Here is a 12,263-nt window from a genome sequence, read left to right as displayed (position 1 = left end):
TCTCCAAGGGTGGGAAGCACAGTCTGTACCCATCACAAAATTCAAATTAAAGTTATGCTTTTATTTATTGGCCACTTCAATAAGCAAATCCAAGCAGGTAGAACTTCCTTAATATAAACATCACTACTAGACCTATTGTATCTTATCAAAGATTCAGAAAGTAGAAATACATAATATATAAGAACATCGTGACAAATTGAAAAGACCTAAGCAAAAGGAAGTAAACCAAAGAGTTAAGCTCCTAGCCATGCTCCCTATGACATGCAACCAGCACTGGTAATTTAACAGATGTGAAACACCAGCCTTTCCTTATCAAAATACAAAAAGGAAAAAAAATCATGTAACGGTTTCTCAGCAAGAAGCCATTAGACAGATGTAATCATAATGGGACCAAATGTTCCTATAAATGAAATGCGTGCATTTTGGACCACATGCAGAGTTTAAAAGCAGCTAACACAAAAGGTAAGTAGAGTTGTCTGTGTGTATACAATGGCTCAGATGTGGTACAGCCATCCAATTGGCCCTCAAAGCAACTGAATGGTGAATTTACAGGACAAACTCAGTATGCATTAGCTTAAAATTCAAATGACCCTCATAGAAATCACAGCTGTGGCAACAGGAGCTATTATTCTCAAAGTAAACTTCTCCTTTATGATCATCTACCAACCTCCAATCACTGAAGCTATAGCCACACTCATACGAGCCATTGGCCTTCAAAACAGCCGGACCACATGGTTCTTCCTTTAGATGCTTGAAGCGATCAGAATGACCAAGTGGGTGAGAGTGTGCAAGATTCATTTAAACGGGCAAAGGAGCTCATTGTAATGGATGAAATCAAGGTCTTCACCAGGCAAATTAGAGGGAAAAAAACTGCTTCAAAGTACAACTTCCTTCAAGAGAGAAGGGATGGAGTCAATTAAAATATATAACTAGAAAGATCCAAAAAATGTAGCCTGGGGGGTCAATCCAACCAGTGGAGCACATTTGCTGTTAGCGGATGCAAAGAGAGAAATAAATTAAAATTTGAGTACAGTGTTCAAAATAAAAAACCATGTCGTAAAATATGATCAGGTAACATACCAAACCTTTCACCGAATTTAGAGGCAGGATATTCATCAAAAGTCATTCGGTAAGTTAACTGTTTGAAACTCAGAAAACATTTTCTCCCCAAAAATAATGTTATGCATGGTGACTGGCTTCCCAAGATAGGCCACAAAAATCTCCTAATGTATAGTGTAATAAGGTGTGAGTATAGTACTGGGATAATGAAGTAATACTAATTGTTCTATAAAAATAGAATCTTACCATCCTCCATAGCAGTGCTTTTCAAATTATGAGTCACAACGCATGAACTCGATACAGTGAGTCTTTCCCAGTTTAATTCTTAATAGAATGAATGTAATAAATGTAATGGAAAGGAAAGAACAAAATTGTAAAGATCAGAGTACATCCCTGTCATAAGGAAAAGTATTATTCTTGAAATTTAACTTCAGTGTTATAGGTATAAATAGCTTTGTGCATTCAGGATTGCTATGTAAAATATACTTCTGACTGTGGGTCGCAGTCAAAACAGTTTGAGTGTCTCTTAGCAAGGCTTCCACGGGGCATCCAGCACAAAGCTGGCATTTCACAACATTTGTTAAAGGAATGAATGATTGAATGGCCCAGTGAACACATGAAGAATGAATAAACAGAATGCCAGTAATAGACCTCTCTCAGTCACAGCCCTGGCACTTGCAGTAGAAAGCTTCCTCACTCCAACATTTCCATGCTAGGGAGGCAGTGGGGACAGACAGTTGCCCAGCTGGAATTCTATATAGGTGGTACTGTTGGTCTGGGACAGGATCTCTGACACAGAAGGGGCTTTAAAGAGGGAAGGATGGGGAAAAGGCTTCCACAATTGAATGGGATTGGACTCTAGACAGGGTTGCCAGATTTAGCAAATAAAAACTCAGGATGCTGGTTAAATCTGAACTTCAGATAATCAACAAATAATTTAAGGGCAAAGAAAATCATGAACCTTCAAGGTTAAAAGATCAATTCAACCCATCAGACATGTATCTGATGCAAAACTGTGTGCAAAATCCTCTGCTAGGTGCTGTGGAAGGAAAAAGTACTTAGTTCTAAAGGCTGAAGAGGTCAGAGACACCCAGGCAAGAACCTCAGCAAGTACCATATATTGAGCATTATTCTAAGTACTTTCCAGGCATTAACTCATTTGACCCTCACCGCCCTGCATTCAGCACTGCTGTTAGCCCCACTGAAGATAGAAAACTGAAAGAAGCTACAAGAGGAAGTTGTCCAAGGTCTCACAGATACAAGCACAAATAACATTCAGTGGGCTCGTGTAGAGGGCTGGATGTTGTCCAAGAGGTGGATCTGGAGTGAGATTTGAGCTGAACCTTGAAGAAAGGGGAAACATCAATAGGTGGATATTAAGGGAAGAATATTCCAGGCAGAGGAACAGCTTGGAGGTGAGAGGATATGGTCAAGAAATGGGAATAGACTAAATTTGTTGGAATGGTAGAAGGATAATAGGAAGAAGGTATGACTGAACAAGGAAATTAGGTAGGAACACACTATCGAGGGGAATTGCATACCCTGACGAATCTGCTTGCAGATCCATCAAAGAATTTGGGGTATATAAATGGGCACTGTGCTGAGTTGGGCTATTAAGGAAGATGACTTTGGCAATAGCCCAAAAGACAAAGTGGATGAGACAGAGATCAGAGGCCAGGAAAAGATTAGGTAAACCAGTACAGCTGGCTGGCAAAGCATGTGGAATCAGAATCCAGGATTTACCTCCCAGATTAGACCCTCAGTAGGTAAGTGACCTTGGACAATTCATGTAATGACTCTGAGATTTGGCTTCGTCACTTCTGAAACAGGGGAGACAACACGACTTCCCTCGTGATATTATAGGGGAATAAGACAGGACAACATACAGGAAATGCTCCATAAATGGATGCTATCTGTAAAGTGTCACAGCGATTGAACTTGAATCTTTCCCTTAACAATTCTTCTGAGTTCAATCAGCCTTGGATTGAACATTTCCAGGAGTAAGGTACTCATGCCGTCCCAATGGTAACATAATGGGAGTAAAAGAATGAAAGAATGAAAGAAAGAATGTGGAGGAATGAGGGTTTGCCTTTCCTACTTCTAAAGAGAAAGAGTATATCTAGAAATGAAGCCGAGGTAGAAAATAAAAAATAAAACAAAGCAAAAAAACTAAGTACTGAGTAACTATAGTTGAAGGAGGGAGGGGAACCTTGAGCTCCTCACTCTAGCACATATTACTAGAGTGACCTGAAGCAAATTACGTAAACTCTCTAAACCTTAATTTTCTCATCTGTAAAACGTGGTTGTTAACACCTAAACTGTGAAGCTATTGAGAGGAGAGCTGATATCACGTATATTATGGCCTTAGAACAATGTCTGGCCCAGAGTAGGCAATAAATGATAGTTATTATGTATTATGTAAAAATTTAAATAAAACTATAGTTACAGTTAGGCAGCAGTGCTGGTGGAGACAGAAAAGAGAATGTGGAAATAAGTAGAATGTACACGAGGTGTGACAATTCTAGAGACCACATCCATGACAGTGGCATGGAACTGACAGCCCTTTTCTGTGGAGCCAGATGTGTTCTGCCCAACAGATGTGCCTCCTGAAAGGTGCCCCACTAGGTTAGATGGTGTAGGATGGCAGGATTAAAGATGCATGTTTGCAGACTGAGGGAAGAGGGCTCTGGGAGGAGAGAAAGCCATCACCTCTGACTATCTGATTCTCCTGCCACTTCCTATCCTGGAACCAACCCCCATCACTGACTAGCACTGAGGCACAAAGCAAAGCAACACTGAGGCTGGAGGTGGGTGGCAGGTTCATAGGTCAGAACTTAAAGGGGAAGGAATGGATGCCAGGGCCAGACATCCATCCATCCAAGCATACAGGACGCATATAAGTAGGAACTGCTGGGTCTGAAACCACCTACCCGTGTGCTTAGCATGTCCTACCTTTCTAGACGTCAGAATACACAGCAAGCCCACTCTTTCTGCGGGACCTCTGCCTTGGTGCAGTGCAAACATTATTCCAAACAACTAGCCCAGTACTCAGGATGCTGCTGTGGCTGGGGGTAAACTTATCATCCTTTGCTTTTTTCTTGAAATTTTAAAATTGTTTCTCAGGGGCTTCCCTGGTGGCGCAGTGGTTAAGAATCTGCCTGCCAATGCAGGGGACACGGGTTTGAGCCCTGGTCCGGGAAGATCCCACATGCCGCGGAGCAACTAAGCCCGTGCGCCACAGCTACTGAGCCTGCGCTCTAGAACCCATGAGCCACAACTACTGAGCCTGCGTGCCACAACTACTGAAGCCCGCGCGCCTACAGTCCATGCTCCGCAACAAGAGAAGCCACCGCAATAAGAAGCCTACGCACCTCAACGAAGAGTAGCCCCCACTCACCACAACTAGAGAAAGCCTGCACGCACCAACGAAGACCCAATGCAGCCAAAAATAATTAAATAAAATAAATACATTTATTAAAAAAAAAATTGTTTCTCAAAGACTTGGTTTGTAAACTTAAACACTAATAAAAAGGTTAACAAAATGATCATGGAGACACTCTGTTTCAAATGCACACCATCTGTCCTTAGCCTCTGAAGATGACACAGCAGGATACGCACTGGCATTGTTTTTCAACCACAGTGACTTTTTGCTCCCATGTTCTCCATAGCCTGTCACCCATTCTCCCTTGTCAGACAACTGCAAACACACCGGAGGTCCTGTCGGGACTCAGTCCTCTTTCAGGCAGAATCTCCTCTGTGCAAACCTACGTGGCCTGTGTAGGAAGAAACTGCATTCTGGCCACCCCCTAACCAAAATGAAAACAAAGGCCATGCATCATGAAAACATCCATCTCTACTCTTGATCTCCCTGAAACTAAAGGTAACCTCCAAAGTTAGGATCAGAGCATTCGGTGGAAATGAAAAGCTGCCTAAAATTTTCTCATATCCTAGCACTACTTTCACTTTTAGAAAAGGAATATTTAGAAAGGCTTAAGAATCTCTTTCTTACACATTTCTCTCCCTCCCAGATGTCAAGAGCTCTCAACCACTGCCTCTTCATTTATGACTAAGAGTGTGCTGAAGGGGTTGTTGCCTGAGACGAAAGCATCCTTGAAACACATTCCTGACTTAGTTATTCATCTCTTTGGGGGCACAGATTTTCCGCCAAAGGTAGGAAAGGGATGATCACTTAACTCCTCCAGCAGCACTGATCAAAAGTGATACTGGGGTGAAGTGTTTGGGGTTAATTCAGCCAGCACTGCATCAATCACCTGTGGAAAGCAGAGAACAGATGCTACAGTAGCTCCTGCCTCTAGATGGTTAGAAAATAACACACAGCAAGAAACAAGGAGTTACCAAGGACTGAGGGAATTCCCTCTCCCTAGAGCTCTTCAAAGACAAAACAGCCACTCATTTTCTTAACTATCTAAATAGGTCTCTGACTAGTTTTTGAGGCCCCTTCCTCCCAGCCATGATTGGGAGTCAATTATTCTAAGAAATCAAGGTGGGGCATCTATTGGCTGGAGGATACAACAGGGAGGAATATACAGCCAAAGGCATCCCATAGAACTGAAATCACTTGGCATGGGTTCTGGTAATTTCAGAACAAAAATCCAAATACAAGTGAAGAGAAAAGCAATGTAAAAGGAGGACATCCGGTCTCCAGAACGACCCCCAAATGCTGCCTAACATTTATGTCACAGAGAAGCAAGTGGGCAGAGATGCCACATGCCGAAGGAGACAGTTAATTTTAGCTGCAGGCCTGGAAAACTTTACTTCTCCGGGCTCTTCATTATTTTTGAGATTTCAGGCTACCAAGTACCCAGGTATTTCAGTCTCGTTTCTGCCAGTCTGCTCTCATTTTCCCAGCTCCTCTTCATCACCTACTATTGGGACCTCCCTGTTTCAAAACTGTCTTGTCACACAGCACAGATTCTGGCTTGAACAACCTGAGCTCCAAAGTCAAAGGAAGGTGACCAAAGGACCTCAGAAGGTAAGAATACCTAGAGCTGCCAGAGGCGAGAATAGAGTCAGGAGCAGCCAGGAAAGAGACTAAGAGCTTGAATCTGGAAGAGTTGGCTTGTTGAAGGACAAGCTCCTGCATCACGAGAGAAGAGACCGAATTCTGCTTCTCTCTGGCCAGTCAGGAAACTGAGGCCAGAGGGCTGCAGCAGCTCCCAAGCAGCCTGAGGCTGGCAGGGAAAGTTGTCGGGGCCTCGAACGCAGCGAGGAGAGGCCACACAGGCACACGCTGCAGCGCTCGCCAGCCTGGCCGCAGCCAACTTCCCCTGGCCCAGGCCTAGCTGTCCGGCAGCCTGTTGGGGGAGGGCAGGAGTAGACGGAGACAAAGGACACACACTGTTCCCACTGTAGAGGTGGGGGGGGGGGGGTGGGGGAGGGGGTAGGCGGGGGGCTGTGCACAGTGTGACGCAGGTCCCTACTGAGCGGCCGCTATAGGTTTCCTGTAAAACAGTTTATGCCACCACTGGCCCCAGGAGGAGAGGCAAGCCGGCCTTCCCATAAACGACTCCTTGCAGACATGCTTACAGCAGCGTCACTGCCTCTTCAGACAGGTGAGCAGTTAGATGTACCTGCCTTCAGAACTGCGATTTGTTCACCTGATTTGGTAAATCCCATTTTAACCCTTCTCGTCCCCAGTGGATCTCACTCCCGAAGGAAGAAATGAGTTAAGTTCAGTGGAGTTTGCGGTGAGCTGGCGGCTGGGGGAGGGGAGTAGAGGAGGCGGCAAGGTGGAAGCCTTCTGACCTGAAGATTGCACGTACTGGGTTTGTTTTGTTTTGTTTTGCTTTTGTTTTTTGTTGTTGTTGTTGTTTTTCAGACGAAAAGGAAAAAGAAAGAAACAAAGTAGGCAGCGAAGAGGGACTGCAGGATCCCGCTCATTTTCAGACATTCCTGGCCTTTTAGGTAAAGAGCAACTCGCAAAACTCGATTGACAGAAAACGTGTTCGCCTGTCAACTAGGGAAGGGAAAAAAAAAAAGATTCACTGAGGTCCAGAGGAGCTAGATTTCAGGCTCCCGGGTTTCCGGCCTCCCCCTGGCCATCCTCCCCGCCCCACCCCAGACCTGCAGGTGGAAACCGGGCAAGTGAGACGGTCCAGGGCCCCCGGTCAGGGCTCGCCCGCCGCCGCCGCCGCCGACTACCGTCGCAGCGGGGACACACCCTCCACCTACCTCACACATGGGAGAGGCGCCCTTGCTCGGCAACGTGCAGCCCAGGAGCTTGGCGAGAAACTTTGCCATATACGAGCAGTGAGGCAGGGGCTCTCCCGAGGCGCCGGATCCGTCCTTTCCCGGCGCGAGAGCCCAGGCGCCGAGGTCTCGCCCGCAGCCGGCCGGCCAGCGCGCCCCGGGGCTGGGGGCTGCCGGCAGCCGAGCCGGGCGGGGGCGAGCTCGCCTGCTGCCCTGCCGCCGCCGCCCGGAGCGCGGGCTGCGAGCGCGCGCGGCCGGGTCCGCCTCTCCAGCCTCCCGCGCCGCGGGAGCGGGGCGCTGCCGTCTGCGCTAGCCTTTCCCGCTGAATGTCACTGTCACCAGAGTAAAGGGAAGGGCCCCGCCGAGGGGGTGACGGGAGGGCCAACGCGCCGCAGGACTGGCGTCGCGCGCGGGCAAGGCCACCGGATGGCAGAGCGCCGAGGCGCGGGCACTGGCGGCCCGGCCCCGGACACCGCCGCTCCAGCCACAGCGCTCGGCTGCAGCCGAGGCCTGACGCTCCGCGGGAAAGCGGGAGGCGAGCGCCGGGGAGCGTCTGCTTACGGGGCTGGCCGGGGTGCCCCACTTCCCCAGTTTCCCCTCTCCGCGCCGGAGGAGGTGGAAAAGGCTGTCTCAGGTCGCGGCTGACCCGGCGGGTTACGGCTGCAAGGCGCGAGCTGCCCGCAGGGGTCCCCCGGCGGCCTGCGCCAGCCCCACCCTGCCTCAGGGAAAGGGAAAAGCCTCCCAAAGCCTGGGAGGGGGACCTCCAGCTCACGTCCACTTTGACCCCTCTTAATGAACGGGCTAGGCACAGGTAAGCCCCAGAAGAGGAAAGGTGACTGTCGGCACAGGGTCTGGGCCAGATATGCTCCAGAATCACAGCCTTGGCTGGGATGGGGGTGGGGTAGGGGATGGATGAGCCTGGCCAGGAGGCTGATACAGAAAGGTATGGCCCTGTTTTTCTCTCCAAACCTATAACGTTTGTCTTTTAATAAGGAAGATATTTTTAGGACACAGGACCTATGTTATGTATTTATTTTGCATCCATATAGCTGTACATCTCAAACTTAAAGTGTGCATGAGAATAACCCAGAGAGCTTGTTTAAAACCAGAAGTCCTGGTCCCCAACTCCCAATGTTTCTGATTCAGAAGATTTGGGGAAACCTCAGGATCTGCTTTTTTTTTATTAAGCACCCAGGAGATTCTGCTGCAGGTGGTACCCAGGCTGGACTTTGAGAAACATTACCCTACCTTGTCAGATCCGGAGGTCAGCACATACAAGAACTGTAAAAGCATTCGATTGGTAATAGACAGAGAAAGTTTTGTCATATCACCTAGTTTTAAATGCAAGGAAGCAGAACTAGAAGAGTTTGTATTACTTCATCAAGTCACATTGTCTTAGAGACACTCCAGGCATATAGGCGCACTCTACAAATTATTGTCTGACTCCATGAATAGAGGATGGCTGGTTGGATGGATAGTGATGAATAACTGGGTCCAGATTTCCTGATTCTCTTTCCAGAATTCTAGCTGGTACAGCAAACCCACTGTGAATTTAGGGAATAATATAAGAAGAAAAGGTGTAAATTAGTTTGAATATATCAGCTCAGTGCTTCTCAAACTTTTTTCAATCAAGTATTTTTCGTAGTAAAGAGATCATCAAAAACAAAGTTTCTTTGACATCTCTGGTTTTATCTTTTGCATTCTAGCCTATGAAATATTCAGGTTTGTTATGATATAAAAAGACCTACTCCCACAAGGAAGACTAATGCTCCAAGTATACTATCTTTATCCCAAGCCCACCGCCGAAGCACCAGATGCCCCAACGGCAGCAAACTCGAGAACTGTGGCAGCTAGGTGCCCTCTATGCTACACTAAAAAGAGAAAGAAAACTAATACACAATGAGTACCTACACATGTCTCAGGCACTGTGTCGCCATGTTAGGCTGTGGGCTCTGGGGACAGACTACCTCAATTTAAATCCCACTTCTGATATTTAATAGCTGTGAAACTTCAGGCAAGTGACTACTTCTCTGTGCTCCAGTTTCCTCATCTGCAAAACGAGCATAAGAATAAAGGTAGCTACTGCGTGCGGTCTGTATTCTTTTTCTATTGCTGTCACAACTTAGCATCTTAAAACAACACCCATTTATTATCTCGCAGTTCTGTGGGTTAGAAGTTTGGGGAGGTTCTCTGCTTAGGATCTCACAAGGCCGAAACCAAGATAGAGCCAGCTGGGCTTTCATCTGGAGGCTCTGAGAAGAATCCACTTTCAAACACAAGTCGTTGACAGAATCCAGTTCCTTGCAGCTATAGGTCTGAGGTCCCTGTTTCCTTGTTAGTTGTCAGCAGGGTGCCCACCCTTCTCTTGGAGAGGTTGCCCAGACTCCTTCTCAAGTGACCTCTTCCATCTTCTAAGCAACAATTGCCTTGAGTCTGTCTCATGCTTCAAATCTCTCTGACTTCTTTTCTTGCCAACAGCCAGAGAAAATTTTTGCTTTAAAGAGGCTCATGTGATTACATGATTATAATATCCAGGCCCACCTACATAATCTTCCTATCTTAAGGTCAACTGATTAGTCCCTTAATCACATCTTCAAAGTCCCTTTTGCCACATAATGTAACATAATCACAGAAGGAACAGCAGGGGTGAAAGCCATAGAGCTATCTAGAATCCAGCTTACCATGTGATTATTCTGAGGAATAAGTACATGTATGCATTTTAAACACTTAGAAGAGTGTCTTATTTTGTGATACTTATAATAAGAACTCAATACAGCTTAGCTGTTATTTTTTTCTGCTCATGGCACTTCATTTGATTGTCATTACAACTCTGTATTATTTTAAAAGGAAGAAACTGAGAATTTAAAAGATTGTCCAACACCACACAGCAGGTTAGCGGCAGAGCCAGGAATTAAGCCTAGTTCAGCTGCCAATCAAGTCTGTGTTTTTGCTATTACATGATACTACATCACAGAAAGCTGGCAAAGAACAGGTAATGTCCATTTGGGGGAGTGGAACGTAAGAAGAAGTATGGAATTTAAGAAACAGAAAGAATATTTACAGATAGTCACTTGCCATATGTGAGTAATTTATGGTTTAGGTGCAAGAAAGGCTATACTGGGCTTCCCTGGTGGTGCAGTGGTTGAGAATCTGTCTGCCAATGCAGGGGACACCGGTTCGAGCCCTGGTCTGGGAAGATCCCACATGCCGCGGAGCAACTGGGCCCGTGAGCCACAATTACTGAGCCTGCGCGTCTGGAGCCTGTGCTCCGCAACAAGAGAGGCCGCGCTAGTAAGAGGCCCGCGCACCGCGATGAAGAGTGGCCCCCCGCTTGCCACAACTAGAGAAAGCCCTCGCACAGAAACGAAGACCCAACACAGCCATAAATAAATAAATAAATAAATAAATAAATAAAAAAGAAAGGCTATACTAAATACTAATTGAAATAAGAAAGTCTTTAACTGAACTCGTGATTTTTAGTGAGTAGAGGCGTTTTCTTGTGATGATATTCATTTTAAGGGGCTGTACGTTCACTTGTGATCTAGACTCATTTCTTTGATGAGCTCTTCCTCTCCATGCTGCCTGTCCTCTGCCATCTTGCATCTTCTGGTGTCAAGAGAAACATTTCTGAAGGGCAGCCAGCCACCCACTGACTCTGCCTTGATAGGAAGAGCATTGCCCAGACCTTCTCCGGGGCCTGCCCAGGCCTGAATCATTACTACACCTATTTCCTGCTGTCTACCTTGCTGGTAGAGCAACAACAGAGAGCCAGGATGGATGCATGCATGGATGGATGGATAGATAGATAGATAGATAGATAGATAGATAGATAGATAGATAGATACATAATCTTGTCATCCTTGGTCCTCCCCCATTTAGGACCTTAACCACAGTATTATTCACTAGGATTATTCATAACCTTTGACTCAGCATTTCTGTTTCTAGACTTTATCCTAAGAAAATACTCAGAGAATCAAATCAAAAAATCAGATAATCAAAATAACTCAAAGAGTATTACATTTAAAATTATTTCATGTCCACAGGGGCAGGGGAGTATCTTTTTTACTGACATAGTAGCCACTGTGGTTAAAAGAGCAGGACTGGGGTCAGGCAGCCTGGGTTTAAATTCTGGCTCTTCCAAGTACCAACTGAGTGATTTTTGGACAAGTCACTTCAATTATGTAAGCCTCTGTTTCCTTATCTGGAAAATAGGGATGATAATAATACCTACCTCATAAGGATTTAATTAGTTAATACTATTATACTAGCTTATTAGAATATTATGATACTAATACATATTCATATAATTAATATACTAGTACTAATAATGTTCCCGGTCCATAGTTAGTAATGGTAATAAATGTTAACTACCTGCATTAGGAGGATTATGATTAATGATATAGCCTCAACTACTGATCCAGAGCCTGGCACATAGTACTTAGTAAAAATTGATTGAATGAATAAATGGATGGGCAAACGAATGAGGAAAGATACTTGTTGAAGCATTATAAAGCCAAAATTTGTAAACCACCTAAAGTCTAACAACAGGAGATTGGATTGATAAATTCTGATTCATAAAAATGGTCAGCATTAAATATGTTTTTAAAGAATATTTACTGACCTAGAAAATGTCCCTTACATAATGTTGGTGGGGGACAGCGTACAGTACATGTAGTATATGCTAACTTTGTAAAATGTTTACCTGTATACATAGGAAGAAAATGGAAGGAAACATACCAAAAGGCAATCATAGTTCTCTCTGGGTGATAGAATAATGGATTGTTTTTTATTTTCTTCTTACATATTCCTGAATTTTTCTATTCTTTGCAGTGAACCTGAGCACAACACCAATTCTAATACTTTTTTTTTTAACATGTTAATTTCTTTTTTATTTATTTATTTTTGGCTGTGTTGGGTCTTCGTTTCTGTGCGAGGGCTTTCTCTAGCTGCGGCAAGCGGGGACCACTCCTCACAGCGGGGCGCGGGCCTCTCAC

General features: G+C 45.3%; 1 protein-coding gene across 2 annotated transcripts in view; it reads right to left on the bottom strand.

The window, feature by feature from the left end:
- Window positions 1-7,327, bottom strand: part of RASGEF1B (RasGEF domain family member 1B) — a 560,362-nt gene extending 553,035 nt beyond the window's left edge. For both annotated transcript variants that reach the window (XM_057547295.1, XM_057547296.1), the window contains exon 1: window positions 7,252-7,327. In XM_057547295.1, coding sequence (XP_057403278.1) covers window positions 7,252-7,320 — 69 coding nt within the window. In that variant the 5' untranslated portion in view covers window positions 7,321-7,327. The remainder of the gene's footprint in view (window positions 1-7,251) is intronic.
- Window positions 7,328-12,263: the final 4,936 nt, after the last annotated feature.

The sequence above is a fragment of the Balaenoptera acutorostrata genome, chromosome 5 (assembly GCF_949987535.1).
Source record: "Balaenoptera acutorostrata chromosome 5, mBalAcu1.1, whole genome shotgun sequence".
Lineage (NCBI taxonomy): Eukaryota > Metazoa > Chordata > Mammalia > Artiodactyla > Balaenopteridae > Balaenoptera > Balaenoptera acutorostrata.
Note: the sequence above shows the minus strand (reverse complement) of the source record. Positions and strands in the feature narration are given on the sequence as shown.